Source organism: Petromyzon marinus, chromosome 58 (genome assembly GCF_048934315.1).
Source record: "Petromyzon marinus isolate PM22_M1 ecotype Great Lakes invasive population chromosome 58, UKy_Petmar_22M1.pri1.0, whole genome shotgun sequence".
Classification (NCBI taxonomy): domain Eukaryota; kingdom Metazoa; phylum Chordata; class Hyperoartia; order Petromyzontiformes; family Petromyzontidae; genus Petromyzon; species Petromyzon marinus.
The window spans coordinates 4,340,399-4,357,301 of record NC_133724.1 but is presented as its reverse complement, the minus strand read 5'-3'; the positions used below and the strand labels follow the sequence as shown (position 1 = coordinate 4,357,301).

General features: G+C 60.9%; 1 protein-coding gene across 1 annotated transcript in view; it reads left to right on the top strand.

The window, feature by feature from the left end:
• Positions 1-9,064, top strand: part of LOC116955104 (hepatic leukemia factor-like) — a 66,522-nt gene extending 57,458 nt beyond the window's left edge. The window contains exons 4-5 of the mRNA XM_032976080.2: positions 1,547-1,755; positions 7,514-9,064. Of these exons, the coding sequence (XP_032831971.1) occupies positions 1,547-1,755; positions 7,514-7,729 (425 nt within the window). The 3' untranslated portion in view covers positions 7,730-9,064. The remainder of the gene's footprint in view (positions 1-1,546; positions 1,756-7,513) is intronic.
• The last annotated feature ends 7,839 nt before the right edge of the window (positions 9,065-16,903 follow it).

The window sequence follows — 16,903 nt, the reverse complement described above, 5'->3', positions numbered from 1 at the left end:
TGTGTGCCATTGTTGGCTTTTGTAGGCAGACAGCCAGATTTGTGGAGAAGTGCTCCTGTTACTGGTGAAACGTCGTACTCAAGATTGTAAATGTTGTGGCTTGGCTCTCCAGCGCACAACCGGTGTTGCTGTACTCGTAACAAATTGTCCAGGTTCTGTTTACGTGACAAACTTTACCAATTGGCCGTGTCAGGCGGTGACGGGCTTAACGACGCATTACATTTACACGATCTCACCCCCCAAAAGCAACTATTGTGGATGATAGTGGTCGCGAAACCCTCCGTGTAAATTATTATCGTCTTGATTTAAAGCTTTCGTGACTGCAGTAATTCATATTCTTAGCTCTTTCGGAAAAGTCACGTTGATGGGAAACAATAAAATAATAAAATACATATATTAAACAATAAAAAACGGTCATCATTGATGACTGTTTGTGTTATGGTCGAAACGTCGTGATAATTTTTTTATATTATTTTATTGTTTCCCTTCAACGTGACTTTACCGAAAGAGCTAAGGGAAACAATAAAAATAATAAAATATATAAAACAATACAAATTCTCACGACGTTTCGACCATAACACAAACGGTCATCATCAGGTGTGTCGGTTTGCATTAATTTATTTATTTTAAACGGTGTATTTATTTATAAAAAACCGTCAGCGTCACGCGCAGCGATTTGGCAGTTTATTTAGAAGGACGAGTCCATTTATGTTCTGAAAAGAGGAGGGGGGGGACGAAAAATTAATGTATGCTGTCTGAAAGCCACCGTAAGCGTGAACAATCAATTAAGACCTGAAATGGTTTATCAAATCCTTCCAATGATTGCTAAGCCAGAATCCATCTTCTCGGTTGAAATTGTCTCTGTGCTTGTATATGTGGATATATTTTATTATTTTATTGTTTCCCTTCAACGTGACTTTACCGAAAGAGCTAAGAATATGAATTACTGCAGTCACGAAAGCTTTAAATCGAAATGTAATTATTACCGTCGTCGTCGTCGTCGTCATCCTCGAAGCAGTGTCTTGCGACTGGCCACCGGACAAAGACGGTGGGGGTCGCCGCATCGCGCGGCGCCTTCAGATGCGCTTCGGCGGCCGTCTGGAACGCTCTTCCCTTTCGATGTTCGGAAGCCACTGGGAGCTGTGCCACTTTAAAATCATCATCGAGATCGACAAACTCATTTCTTTAGAACTGCTTTTTGTTGTGTTCAGTTTGTTGACCTTCCCCCGCACCTCCGATTAACGTGGTTGGCGCAACTTACGGTGCGAAATAAGTTCGGCGTCCAATGAGTAAGGGGGCGTCCAATGGGTAAGGCTGCGTCACGTGCAACAAAACGTGCCACGTCGTCACTAGCGCAGCACAACGCCGGTTGTTGTGTTGGAGAGTCAACCCACTACAACATTTGCAATTTGAGTACTACGCACGTGGACACAGACAACGAAGACGATCGCCGCCGCGGCCGCGGCGACGAAAATGATCGCCTGTTACGATGACGACGATGACGACCTTGCCTCTCTCGGCGCGCGTGTGTCGCTGTTTTCGCCAGGCGAGCCTCGCAACACGCCCAGTCCCATCGACCCCGAGAGCATCGAGGTGTCCATCGGCTACGACCCGGACCCCGTCGACCTCGCGCTCTCCTCCGTGCCGGGCCAGGAGATGTTTGACCCGCGGAGGCGCAAGTTCAGCGAGGAGGAGCTCAAGCCGCAGCCCATCGTGAAGAAGGCCAAGAAGAACCTGATCCCCGTCGACCTCAAGGTGAGAAGAGGGGTGAGGGTGTCGGCTGCTGGGTAGACCGAGCGACAGACGGAACGGGCCCGGCCGACAGGCAGACGGGACCGCCTGCGGTCGGTATGCCTGCCCGTCTTGTTTGCCGGCCAGCCGCACGGACTGGCGGGCAGACAGACAGACAGACGGATGGCTTGCAAGTCGCTCTGTGTGTCTTGTTTGCCGGGCCAGCCGCTCAGACAGGTCGGACAGACAGACGGAATGATTGACAGACAGACAGACCAGTCTGTCCGTCGGTGAAATCGGTCAGTCTGTCCGCCAAGTCTTAGCGGTTTGGCTGGGCTTGCCCTGTCCCCTTGTCGGCCTGTCGCTGGGTCTGCCCGGTGGTCACCCATCCTCGGCCCTCTTCTCACCTTGAGGTCCACCGGGATCAGACAGATTAGACGGACAGGCCGACCAACACACCACGGGCACACACGACACGTGAGATGGTAACATGGAGAGGCGGACGGACAGACAGACGTACTGAGGGATGGACACGCACCGACAGAGAGACAGTCAAACGGGCTGTCGGACTGTCAGTCTGCCTGTTTCTCTGTCTCGATGCCTATCGGCCAGTCTGCCTCTCATTCTGCCTGTCTGTTGTTCTCGCCGTCGGCATTGCCTGTCCGTGTGTATTTCTCTCGGGCTCTTGTTCCATCTGTCATTCTCTCTCTCTCTCTCTCTGTCTGTCTGTCGGTAGGTCGGACAGACAGACAGATCTGAGCAGATAGTTGGTTGTGTGCCTTCCTCCATGAGAGGGCCTAACTAATCCCGCCCCACGGAACCGGCAACTGCCTGTGTTCGTCTAACAGGAGGAGCTATTCGGAGCCAAAATGCCAGCCTATCGAAATGTTTTCAGCGGTTCGTAACGGCCCCATCGGAGACATTGTCCACTGAGATCTTGAGGCCCAAAGGTCTCTCTCTCTCTCCCTGAGGGTTCACCGTGACCATGATGCGGTCCACCGATCCAGAACCGCTGAGATTCCGGAGGCCGGAGCATGCGGGGATGGCTTGCGGCAACCCTAGAAATGTCGTAATGCTTGGGGAAAAAAGAAGCAGGTGAAGTCTTACGGGTTGATTGTGTCCGATAATTGTTTACAAAGTAACACGGTTAATAACGAAACAAACTTTTTATAACTTTAATAACCGCAGTCGACGTGGATTACGTGAATACACTAAGCCTTAGCCACAGACTGGCCGACGCAAATTAACAATGCCATCCCGCCAGCCATGTTGCCTGGGGGACGCAATGGCGGTCGTGTCGTACGTGTGACATCACGGTGGTAGTGTCGTACGTGTGACATCACGGCGGTCGTGTCGTACGTGTGACATCACGGCGGTCGTGTCGTACGTGTGACATCACGGCGGTAGTGTCGTACGTGTGACATCACGGCGGTCGTGTCGTACGCGTGACATCACGGCGGTCGTGTCGTACGCGTGACATCACGGCGGTAGTGTCGTACGTGTGACATCACGGCGGTCGCGTCGTACGTGTGACATCACGGCGGTCGTGTCGTACGTGTGACATCACGGCGGTCGTGTCGTACGTGTGACATCACGGCGGTCGTGTCGTACGCGTGACATCACGGCGGTAGTGTCGTACGTGTGACATCACGGCGGTAGTGTCGTACGTGTGACATCACGGCGGTCGTGTCGTACGTGCGACATCACGGCGTTAGTGTCGTACGCGTGACATCACGGCGGTAGTGTCGTACGTGTGACATCACGGCGGTAGTGTCGTACGTGTGACATCACGGCGTTAGTGTCGTACGTGTGACATCACGGCGGTAGTGTCGTACGTGTGACATCACGGCGGTAGTGTCGTACGTGCGACATCACGGCGGTCGTGTCGTACATGTGACATCACGGCGGTCGTGTCGTACGTGTGACATCACGGCGGTCGTGTCGTACGTGTGACATCACGGCGGTCGTGTCGTACGTGTGACATCACGGCGGTAGTGTCGTACGTGTGACATCACGGCGGTCGTGTCGTACGCGTGACATCACGGCGGTCGTGTCGTACGCGTGACATCACGGCGGTAGTGTCGTACGTGTGACATCACGGCGGTCGCGTCGTACGTGTGACATCACGGCGGTCGTGTCGTACGTGTGACATCACGGCGGTCGTGTCGTACGTGTGACATCACGGCGGTCGTGTCGTACGCGTGACATCACGGCGGTAGTGTCGTACGTGTGACATCACGGCGGTAGTGTCGTACGTGTGACATCACGGCGGTCGTGTCGTACGTGCGACATCACGGCGTTAGTGTCGTACGCGTGACATCACGGCGGTAGTGTCGTACGTGTGACATCACGGCGGTAGTGTCGTACGTGTGACATCACGGCGTTAGTGTCGTACGTGTGACATCACGGCGGTAGTGTCGTACGTGTGACATCACGGCGGTAGTGTCGTACGTGCGACATCACGGCGGTCGTGTCGTACATGTGACATCACGGCGGTCGTGTCGTACGTGTGACATCACGGCGGTCGTGTCGTACGTGTGACATCACGGCGTTAGTGTCGTATGCGTGACATCACGGCGTTAGTGTCGTACGCGTGACATCACGGCGGTAGTGTCGTACGTGCGACATCACGGCGTTAGTGTCGTACGCGTGACATCACGGCGGTAGTGTCGTATGTGTGACATCACGGCGTTAGTGTCGTACGTGTGACATCACGGCGGTCGTGTCGTACGCGTGACATCACGGCGGTCGTGTCGTACGTGTGACATCACGGCGTTAGTGTCGTACGTGCGACATCACAGCGGTAGTGTCGTACGTGTGACATCACGGCGGTCATGTCGTATGTGTGACATCACGGCGGTCGTGTCGTATGTGTGACATCACGGCGGTCGTGTCGTATGTGACATCATGGCGGTAGTGTCGTACGTGTGACATCACGGCGGTAGTGTCGTACGTGTGACATCACGGCGGTAGTGTCGTACGTGTGACATCACGGCGGTCGTGTCGTACGTGTGACATCACGGCGGTCGTGTCGTACGTGTGACATCACGGCGGTCGTGTCGTACGTGTGACATCACGGCGGCTGTGTCGTACGCGTGACATCACGGCGGTCGTGTCGTACGCGTGACATCACGGCGTTAGTGTCGTACGTGTGACATCACGGCGGTAGTGTCGTACGTGTGACATCACGGCGGTAGTGTCGTACGTGTGACATCACGGCGGCCGTGTCGTACGCGTGACATCACGGCGGTCGTGTCGTACGCGTGACATCACGGCGGTCGTGTCGTACGTGTGACATCACGGCGGTAGTGTCGTACGTGTGACATCACGGCGGTCGTGTCGTACGTGTGACATCACGGCGTTAGTGTCGTATGCGTGACATCACGGCGTTAGTGTCGTACGCGTGACATCACGGCGGTAGTGTCGTACGTGCGACATCACGGCGTTAGTGTCGTACGCGTGACATCACGGCGGTAGTGTCGTATGTGTGACATCACGGCGTTAGTGTCGTACGTGTGACATCACGGCGGTCGTGTCGTACGCGTGACATCACGGCGGTCGTGTCGTACGTGTGACATCACGGCGTTAGTGTCGTACGTGCGACATCACAGCGGTAGTGTCGTACGTGTGACATCACGGCGGTCATGTCGTATGTGTGACATCACGGCGGTCGTGTCGTATGTGTGACATCACGGCGGTCGTGTCGTATGTGACATCATGGCGGTAGTGTCGTACGTGTGACATCACGGCGGTAGTGTCGTACGTGTGACATCACGGCGGTAGTGTCGTACGTGTGACATCACGGCGGTCGTGTCGTACGTGTGACATCACGGCGGTCGTGTCGTACGTGTGACATCACGGCGGTCGTGTCGTACGTGTGACATCACGGCGGCTGTGTCGTACGCGTGACATCACGGCGGTCGTGTCGTACGCGTGACATCACGGCGTTAGTGTCGTACGTGTGACATCACGGCGGTAGTGTCGTACGTGTGACATCACGGCGGTAGTGTCGTACGTGTGACATCACGGCGGCCGTGTCGTACGCGTGACATCACGGCGGTCGTGTCGTACGCGTGACATCACGGCGGTCGTGTCGTACGTGTGACATCACGGCGGTAGTGTCGTACGTGTGACATCACGGCGGCCGTGTCGTACGTGTGACATCACGGCGGCCGTGTCGTACGCGTGACATCACGGCGGTCGTGTCGTACGCGTGACATCACGGCGGTCGTGTCGTACGTGTGACATCACGGCGGCCGTGTTGTCGTGTTTGTCCCTTGCATCTGATTGGCTGGTCCAGCTGGGGATAATTACGTAACCCCTAGCAGCCGCCCTCAGCAGAGCGAGAGTCGCGACTTACGATCCGTTTTCTCCGTTGACGTTTGTGACCACGGCTACAATTGTGGCCGTGGTCACAATTTTGCTCCGTGAGCATTAGATTTGTGTACTCTGGCCCACATGGGGGGGTGTACCTCATAATTGCTTTACCCTAATTATCATGGAAAAAGGAGAGCTTCCAGTGCGCGTGCGCGTGATGCACTTTTGATCCTCCTTCGCGCCGTACGTTGCCAAACCAGCGGCAATCGGAGGGCGCGCGGTTTTGCGTTCTCTGGATCGTGACGCAATAAATTTTGGTGCGTGTGCATGCGCGCAGCGTGTAACTTTCATTGGCAGCGGCCGATCTGTTTTTCCGGAGGTGCGCGTCTTCGCTAGTGGGCGGAGGTTTCCTCTCGCGGTTCGAATCCGTCGGGGTGGGCCGCGTCCGCGTCCGCGCGCTCGTTAACGCAACGTCGTCCACCGTTAAAGATTCGCCGTGGTGTCCTTCGAAGCAGGGTGGGGCCCATCGCATGCCGGCGTCACGCATTCCACGTGTTTGCCAAATTTGAGACCTCTTTTCGTTTTTATAAATATATGTGAATGCACGCCGCTAAATGCTCCCATTGGGGAATCTCACAAAGGAGTAATCATCGTCCCCCTCCCCTACTGGCAGACGATATCCGCCCCCATAATGGCGGTTTTTGGGTTGGATCGCGTCAATATAAAATGCGTCGTTAAACCGGCCACCACTCCCCCGACGCAGTCGGTTGCCAAGGTTTGACGCGTAAACAAAACGTGGGTCAATTCGTTCGGGCGCACACCGGTTGTGTGGAACCCACTGCAACATTTGCAATTCGAGTGTCGTGACGTTTCGCTGCTAGTTGCAACAACAACAAGCAGCGGCGTCAGGCGGACAGCCGGAGCGTCACCGCCTGTTTGAAAGCACAACGGCGCCTTCCGTTGTCGATGGCCGGCCCCCGGCCTGCGAGACCCGTGCCTGGCGGCCGATGCGTCACGGTGATCGCGGACCGGCACGGCAAATTAAAACGCAACGCACTCGATGGGGAAAAAAAAAAACGAATGGAATTTCAACGACAACAATAATCATCGTCATAAACGTGACCAACCCTCAATTGGATTCGGGCCGTTACAAAACCTGCCTCCGCTTCCTCTCTCCTCTCCCGCCCCCGCTCTCTCCCCCCGCATCCGTGGGATCCCCACGTCCATCGCGGGCGGGGGGGGGGGGGGGGACCCGTTTGTCCGTGTGCGGCGCGTGGCTATTCACGCGCTCTCTCTCCCCCCACCCCCACCCCGCTCTGCCCCCCCTCCGTATGTACCCCATGCTCGCACACGGCACGCACCACGCACCACGCACCACGCACCACGCACCACGCACCACGCACCACGCACCACGCACCACGCACCACGCACCACGTTGCGCGCGTGCGTCGTTTCGCGCGTGCAGGACGACAGGTACTGGGCCCGCCGCAGGAAGAACAACGTGGCGGCCAAGCGGTCGCGCGACGCCCGGCGGCTCAAGGAGAACCAGATCGCGGTGCGCGCCGCCTTCCTCGAGAAGGAGAACTCGGTGCTGCGGCAGGAGATGGCCGAGCTGAAGCGCGACCTGGGCCGCTTCCGCAACATCGTGGGCAAGTACGAGGCCAAGCACGGCTCGCTGTGAGCCGTCGACCGGCAGCCCCGCCCAGCCCCGCCCAGCCCCGCCCAGCCGTCGTCTCTTGTCCGTCTCGCCCCCGGCGGGACCGATCGTCCGTCTGGCGTCGGCTTCTCGTCCCCCCCGCCCCCACCGCCGCCACCCCCGCCGCCGCCGACTCGTCTGGCCGTCGTCAAGCCCGTCTCGTCTGCTCGTCGGCCGCAACGGCCGATGGATCGGCCTCCCGCCCGCCCTAGCGTCATCACGGTTCTCCTCGTCGCCATCGTCGCCCGCGTTCATCCGTCGCCCGCCCCTTGGGGCCCACGTTGCCCCCCCCCCGCCCCCTCTCTCTCTCGCCGGGTGGGGGGGTGGGGGGTGGCGGGGGAAGGGTGCACAGGAAGCTGCAGCGCGTCGTGGATTCAATCGGTCCGGGCCTCCGGCGGCGATGCAGCGGTGGCGAGCGATGTGAGGACAGCTGTCCCGGTGAGACGGCCGTCCCGGTGAGACGGCCGTCCCGGTGAGACGGCCGTCCCGGCTGAGACGGCCGTCCCGGTGAGACGGCCGTCCCGGTGAGACGGCCGTCCCGGTGAGACGGCCGTCCCGGCTGAGACGGCCGTCCCGGTGAGACGCCGCCGGCCGTGGGTTGTGTTTGCGTTGTGCGCCCGCTGTGTGTTGTAGTTGATAGGGGCGGGGGGGGGGGGTCGGCTCTTTAGTTTCTTTGCTCCGTGAGCATTAGCCGTGGGAGGGGGGATGGGGGGGCGACCGATAAGAAACCTGGCGGCCGCCACTGCCGACTCGCCGCTGCTACTGCCGCCATTGTGGGGTGGGGGGAGGGTGGGAGGGGGTGACGAGGTTTTCAACCGCGGAGTGAAAAATGTAAAAACTCTGCGAGCCTGGCCGAGGTTCGCTCGCATGATCCGTGACCGCTCCCGCGGACCCGGCCGTTTCGAAGGGCGAGCGTGCGGACCCCCCTTCACGTGGACCCCCCTTCACGTGAAACCCCCCTTCACGTGAAACCCCCCGTCACGTGGAACCCCCCTTCACGTGAAACCCCCCTTCACGTGGAACCCCCCTTCACGTGGAGCCCCCCTTCACGTGGACCCCCCTTCACGTGGAACTCCCCCTTCACGTGGAACTCCCCCTTCACGTGAAACCCCCCTTCACGTGGAACCCCGAGCGCTTTGAACCCTTTGCGTGAACCCCGAGCGATCACCTGAACCCACCCCGGATAGCCGTCGCCCGGCACCACGCCCGACCCCCCCCCCCCCCCCCGAAGCCAACCGTCTCCCGTCGCCCCCCCCCACCCCACCCCCACCGCGTCGCAAGGTTCCACGTGCCGAGCGGCCCGTCGAACCGTACTCACGACGGCGGGGCAACCCGTGCCCCCGCGGTCGGGCGTCGTCGCGGATTGCGAAACGTCGTCGCGACTCCCACGGTTCACCGCCCCCACAATTGGCATCGCCCGGCGGCGTGAGTCTCTCCCGGCGGGGGGGGGGGGGGTGAGGTGGGGGGGGTGAGGGGGGGGGGGGTGACTGCCCGCCAAGCGCCGCCGACGCCGCTTTCAAGCGATGCCGGCGGCCTCTCTCGCTCGCTCTCGTCGGCTGCCAAGATGGCACCAAAACCCGCCCCCCCCTCCTCACCCCCCCCCCTCCTCACCTGGGTGTGACGCCCGCAAGCGGCGCACACCTGATATCCCCCCCACCCACTCCCCGCCCCGTGGAAAACTACCGGCCGCGTCACGTGGGCCTGCCGCAGGGAGGAGGCGGGGGGAGCGGGTCGGGGGGAGCGGGTCGGGGGGAGCGGGTCGGGGGGAGCGAGTCGGGGGGAGCGGGGCGGGGGGAGCGGGGCGGGGGGAGCGGGGCGGGGGGAGCGGGGCGGGGGGAGCGGGGCGGGGGGAGCGGGGCGGGGGGAGCGGGGCGGGGGGAGCGGGGCGGGGGGAGCGGGGCGGGGGGAGCGGGGCGGGGGGAGCGGGGCGGGGCCAGCGAGTCGGGGGGAGCGAGTCGGGGGGAGCGGGGCGGGGGGAGCGGGGCGGGGGGAGCGGGGCGGGGGGAGCGGGGCGGGGGGAGCGGGGCGGGGGGAGCGGGGCGGGGGGAGCGAGTCGGGGCCAGCGAGTCGGGGCCAGCGAGTCGCGGCCGTCGCCACGCTGAGACCGCGAGCGCGCTGGCGGTTACCGGCGGGCGGCCCGACGAGAGGGGGATGGGGGTGAGGTGGACGACGATGGGGGGTGAGGTGGACGACGATGGGGGGGATGGGGGTGAGGTGGACGACGATGGGGGGATGGGGGTGAGGTGGACGACGAGGGGGGGATGGGGGTGAGGTGGACGACGATGGGGGATTGGGGTCGGGTGGACGACGATGGGGGATGGGGGTGAGGTGGACGAGGGGGGGATGGGGGTGAGGTGGACGACGATGGGGTGAGGTGGACGACGATGGGGGGGTGGGGGTAAGGTGGACGACGATGGGGGTATGGGGGTGAGGTGGACGACGAGGGGGGATGGGGGTGAGGTGGACGAGGGGGGGATGGGGGTGAGGTGGACGACGATGGGGGTGAGGTGGACGACGATGGGGGGGATGGGGGTGAGGTGGACGACGATGGGGGTATGGGGGTGAGGTGGACGACGAGGGGGGATGGGGGTGAGGTGGACGACGATGGGGGATTGGGGTCGGGTGGACGACGAGGGGGGATGGGGGTGAGGTGGACGACGAGCTCTCGAGACGATGGACAGAGAGCCGCGCTGTTTTATTTTTAATATACTTTCCTGTGGAAAGGTTGTGGTGGCAATCCCCGATTGTTTAAGTCGGGCTCTGAGGAGCATCGCTCCACTGTCTCCCCCCCCCCTCCTCCTCGTCGCCCCACCCCCCCACACCCACCCACCACCTCGTCCTTTCGCGCTTCTTCGCACGGCGCTTTGCCGGTGTATTTTTGTGTTTGTTGGTTTGTCGTCGCGAGGGAGGGTGGGGACAGGGGGCGACCGCGGGCATCATCGGGGCGACGTTGAATCGCGTCGCGGTGGCGATGCGTGGGAGGCCGCGGTGGCGATGCGGCCGGCGTGGCGAGTTAACGCCGGCGCCGACGGGGGGCCACTCGGGCCACGTCCCAGCCGTGCCCTCGCCGAGTGGAACCCGGTAGCCGACCCCTCGCCCACCCCCCTACAGGCGGGGTGTGTGGGGGGGGGGATGGATGGGCCCCGGTTGAGCGCTCGCAGGCCGCGCGACGCTCTCATTACGGGCGACGGCGGCGGCGCTCCGTGGGAATTGCGTTCTAGGTAATTCCTCCGCTGTTTTGCTTTTCTGCATTCGGACCGCCCGGGGACTGATTATTTTTCCTTTTCGCCGACGGCTGAGAGAATCGACACGGCGCCCGTTCCGATTCCCCCCCCCACCACCTTCGTTTGTGGGCAACCTCCGCTCAGCTGCGCTCCCCAACCTGCACTCCTCTGTTGGCTGAGCGAGGACCGCATCTCGCCCGCTACGCACCGAGGGATTCTCCTCTCTGTCCGCCGTGTACCCCCGGGAGGAGTTCGTGCGTGCCGATCCTCGGGAAGTTCTTGGCAGTGAGAGACGGGGGGCGAGGGTGGCGGGGGTGGCGGGGAGTGTAAAGTTCCGTCACCGTCTGTTTTTCGTTGCCCTTTTATCTTCTCGTGTCACTGTTGTCGTCTTTTAACGCATTTTCGGCCCCCCCGCCACCTCCACCTCCTGCGGTAGCGAGCGGACCGTGCATGCTTGGCGACGGACGTAGGCGAGTCGAACTTCCGCTCGCGCCGTAGGTAGCCGACCGCGCTCGTTTATCGGACGATCGGATTTCTTTTGTTCCTTCCTTCCCCCTCTTCTCTCCGAATTCCGGGTCGTGACCGGCGCCTGCTGGTGCCGCCGCCGCCGCCGCTAGCGGCGTTGTTGTGGTTCGTTGTTCGTTTGTCTGTTGTCGTCGTTGTTGTTGTTCGGCGTGACGACCTCACCCCCCCCCCCCAAATCATCGCCACCACCAACCCCCCCCCCCCCCCCGGGGTAGCGTCGTGCCCTCTGGGCGTCCTGTGAGTGAGCGTCACGTCCTGTCCTCGCAATCATCGCTGCACCTCCGCTCCTCCTCCTCCCCCCTCCGCCGCGTAACATGTTCATCGTCATGCTCGGTCAGCTGCTGGCCCGCCGCCACCGCCGCCACGCTAAACACCTCTCACCGGAATCGGACAGCGAGCGAGCGAGCTAGCGGCCGCACGCTCGCGGGGGGAGGGGCGGGGGGGGGATTGCAGAATCGTCGCCGCCGGCACCGCCGCCCGTTCCCGAACTCGCGAAACCCCGGTTGTAGTTGTTGGCAGCTAGCGTGCACGTGCGTGTGCGTTGTGCGGCTTGTCGAGGCTTACAGAAGGCGTGGTGGTGGTGGTGGGGAGAGGTGGGGCGGTCCGGTTTTTACGTCCCCCGCGGCACCACCTCTCGCGCGCGCGCGCTCTCGACGGAGCTCCGCTCCAGCGGTGGGAACAAAAAAAACGATAAACAAACAAACACAAAGTTACTACTACAACAACAACACAAGCGAGAGAGAAATGAGGTGTACGCTGTGCTAGTTACGTCAGGAAATATAGGAAGTAGGTACATGTTTTTTACATTATGAGACCTCCTTTGCCAGTAACAAGATATAGTAATAGGTTTTACCCTTTTGACTGGCACAAAAACTGACACCTTTATTCAAGGCATCATGTTTGCAATAACCACAACACAAGCAGTCAAAATGCAAACAAAAGAGACAACTACAATAATAATATTGGCACTGTCCTTGAATTTGATTGGTCCACACCCGAGACGGCTTTTCTTAGTGCCTAGTCTCCACTGGTGTTGGCGTCTTTTGGTCCAACACCAGTGGAGACTGGGCTCTAAGAAAAGCCGTCTCGGGTGTGGACCAATCAAATTCAAGGACAGTGCCAATATTATTATCAGAGTTGTCTCTTTTGTTTGCATTTTGACTGCTTGTGTTGTGGTTATTGCAAACACGATGCCTTGAATAAAGGTGTCAGTTTTTGTGCCAGTCAAAAGGGTAAAACCTATTACTATAGGTACATGTCTGCCGGGTTTATTTCTCACTGCCCGCTATTTGTCCCCCACGCTCTCGGCCATCCCTGCCACGTGTGTGTGTGCGCGCACGTGCGTCTGTACGCGGGGAGCGGTGGCGCGGCGGTTAGCGCTATGCCGCGCTACGAACCCAGCGACCCCGAGTTCGATTCCCGCTCACGGCCGACACCGGTGACGATTTTCTGAAACCGGGCTCTTGGAATCCTCCCCTAGGTCGACTCGGCCTCCAAATGAGTACCCGGTGCGGTGTGTAGTAAACATCGCGACTGGGGAGACAAAGGCGGCCGGGCGTGGTTGCTGGCCACCCACCCCCTTTGTGCGCCGTTCCGGCCTTCGTAAGTGCTCGCTAGCAGCCCCCTGTACAGCCTGTTGAGGCTGTTCAGGGGGGGGGGGGTGGGTCTTTGTCTTTGTGCGTCCGTGTAATCGCCGTGTCGTCCGTTAACGTTCAGCACTTGTTTAGAAGCGCGAGCACGAAACTTAAGATACGGGAAAAGTGGTTAATATTATTTGCGTAATTGTACCGTGACGAGATTGAACATTCCCCGCTGCTCCTCCAACCCCCCCCCCTTCCTCCTCCTCCACTTCCCCGTGCCCCCCCCCCACCCACCTCCCCCAGCCAGTCGCCACGGCGGAGTCCGGCACGCACGGCCCCGTTCAAGAAAACGCGTGAAATACGTTTGCGGTTTCTCTTCGGGCTATCGTGTCGCGGCCTCGCTACCCAGTGTGGGTCACGTGTGTTCGTCTCCCCCGGCATTAACCCCCGACCTGAACGCGCTGACCATTGGGAACCTTCCCGAACGGGGGGGGGGGGGCGGGGGGTGGCGGGAGAGCGACTTGACCCAGCCGGCGCCGCGCGCGGTTGCCGCTCCGTGCGACCCGAGACGAACTCGCGAGAGGCGGAGACCTTGGGGCGTGGCGGCGACCCGAAGCTTGGAAGGCGAGAAGCAGACAACCCGCCCCCCCCGCCGCCGCCCCTGCCCCCCCCCCCACGCGTAAACTCGTCTCGCCGGAGCGGTGTTTGACGTCGGTGGCGAACGGACACGGGAGGGAGGGGGGTGGGGGGGAACGCCGGAGCCGTTCCCGCCGCCTGAATCGGTCTCGGCCGCTGCCGCGGGAATTTTTTTTCTTTTTCCCCAAGATTCCAATTTTGACGTCAAGATTCTAATAACGCAGCCAAGGCGGGTGGCCAGAGTTGCGGCGCTTGGGACCGGCCCCAGGGCTCCCTTGAGCCGGAGGCACCGAAGCCTCCACCACCCTGGCTGAGAATCGATCGCGGTGGGAGGGGTAGGGTGGGGGTCAACTTGCATTGACCTCCACCCCTCCCCCCATCGCGATAACAAAACGCGCACCGCCACCCGCGACGTTGGTTACGCGGTCACCAGTGCGCACCTCCGTCGCGCCAACAGGTCTCGCTTAGCGGCGAAGCATCAAGCTCCGTCCCGACGTTGTGCGCGACTTAATTTTCGCAAGGCGAAATTTTTCTCTCTTTCTTTTTTTCTTTCCCTACATGTATATTTTTTATTTAATTGGAGCCCCGGCGGGGGGGGGGGGGGAAACAAACAAAAAAACTCTGGCGGCATCGGTGGCGCGTAGGGGGGGGGGGGGACTGGTGTTGGGGGGGGGGGCTGCTGTGGGGGTCCCGTCTTGCCGTCTACGACGATCGATGAGGGTGTTGAGATTTCGCCTGGTGGAAACAACGTTGGGTGGGGGGCAGGGCGTAGCGCGAGTCCCATCGCTCGGCCGCCATCGGAATCCCGTGGCAAGGAAACGGAACTGCCCAGGCCCCCCCCCTCCCCCCTCGTCACTGGCCCCCCCGGGAGCCGGGGGGGGGGGCGGGGGGGCGGAGCCCTGGTGCAGGTGCCCACCGCCCTGTAGCCCATCGGCAGCACCCCCCCCACACACACACACACAGGTCCCCCATGACGACGCCGCTGGCAAGACGCCCGGCGTCCTCGCCGCGACCGCCCGGCTTCGCTTCCGAGATGTTTCTTCCCGTTTGGCAAATGGGCACCGGTCCGAGCCGTCCCCCCCTCCCCCCGCGCGCGCTGTCGTGGTCACGTGGTCACGTGGTCACGTGGTCACGCATCCCCCCCCCCGCCCCCTCTTCCACCCCCCCCTACCCCCCACCCCCGCACCCCGAGCGAGTGAAGGTCAGAGGTCGATTAAATGAATGTACGGTGGCGGCCAGATTGTGCCGAGCGGTCTGCGCCACCCTCTCCACCCCCCCACACCCCCCCCCCGACACCCCCCCCACGACACCCCCCCCACACAAAAGTGTTTAGCGAAGGCCGCGTACATCGAGGCGAATCGCGCGTTTGCGTTGTCGTTTGTGTTCACGGGCGACGATGGCGGTGGTGGTGGCGGTGTGGGGGGACTGAACGATGGAACGATTGTATCGTCGCGCGCGCACGTGCGGGTTCGGAACCACTTTGGGAGAGAACGCTTGTGCAGTTTATCGTTTGTGGTCGCGTTGTTTGTCGTCGTCGTCGTCGTCGTTTATGCGTTTCCGGTTATTCGCCGACCGGAGAGAGAGGCGGAGAGAGAGAGAGAGAGAGCTAGAGGGGCATTATATTACGGTGAGCTCCGCCGTGCTCCAGTCGAATCCCACGTTCCCGGCACGAAGCCAAAGTCGGAAGCCCGGAGTTGGGGTCTCCCCCCCCGCCCCCGGATCCCAGTGAGGCCGCTTGCATCTCGAGAGATGCGGGGTGGTGGTGGTGGTGGTGCATGAGGCGGGGGCGGTGGGGGGGAGGGTTCAACGGAACGGGGTGCCGAGTTTGACGTGTCCCGAGTTTTTTGTTTGTTGTTAAACTGTCGGCAGACGCTACTGCCGACGGAGCCGAGGAAGGGTCGGGGAGAATCGATGCGCGGAGTAATTTTTGGCTTGCCTTACGATACGCGCGTTGCTCGGGTGTGGGCGTGTGTGTGTGTGTGTGCGCGTGCGTGTGTGTGTGCTTCAGGTCTTCTCGGCCACGGTCATTCCCTCCCTTCTCTACGCTTGCGAAACGTGGACCCCCCCCCCCCCTAATGGAACATCTTCGCCGGTTAGAAACATTTAGGCTGGCCTGCCTACGATCCATCCTGGGTTTAACCAGGCTGGATTGTGTGAGGAGCTCACAAATCCTTGAAAGATCTGGGCAAGGTCCCATCGGTGAGCTCCTCCGGCAGGCAAGGCTGCGATGGCTGGGTCATGTGGCCCGCATGCCCAGCCACCGCATGCCGAAACAGCTTTTGTTCGGCCGGATCGAGGGGGCTAAACGGGCGGCACGGGCTAGAGAAGAGATGGAGTGATGTGGTACATGAGGACGTGGAGCTGAGTGGACTTGCCGATGATTGGTACCAGCGGTGTCAAGATCGGCCTCTGTGGAGGAGGCTCGTGAAGGACGCTGCTGGGCAGTTGGAGGCAGTCGCCCTCCAACAACAACGGAGGGCGGAGGAGCGACGCTCACAACAACGAGCGGAACGCCGGGTGGCTAAAGCACAGCAGGTTGGCACAGTAGGGGGCACAGTTGGTGCATCAGCTCAGTCATCTCAGTCAGTCGACCCGTGGCACCTGCTGGGTCTGCCCCGTGACCTCCTGCCAGCGGGCGTTCGACACTTCACGTGGCCTCAAGGTGCACATGGCCTGGCACAAGCGTCGTGGTGACGTCACCGCCACTTAGTGGCGAATGGCGGTTGTGTGTGTGTGTGCGTGTGCGCGTGTGCGTGTGTTTGTGCCGTTAGTGTCGCCGGTCTGGAAAAGCCGCCAGGCTGGGTGGGCTCGAGTGTATTTATTCGTGCGTGGAGACAGACGCGCGTACGGAGAGTCGTGCTTTCGACGTCCGTTCGTCGGGTCGATTGCGGAGCATCGGTCAAAATGGGCAGGGTTTGTTAGGTCACCGATAAGCTGGAACTTCCCCCCACATACACCCCCCCCCCCCGTCCACCACGAGATGACACACACAGCACTTACCCCAACAGTCTGTTGAGGCTTTCCAGTGGTGGGGGATAGAGCCTTTGTCTTTGTGTAAGACAACGGACCCCCCCACCCTACCCTACCCCCCCCCCCCCCCCCCCACAACGGAGTGATTGCACTGTTAACGCTTTACAAACCTGTCGAAGTCTGAGAAGCGTTAAAAAACAAACAAAAAACAAGCTCTTACGACT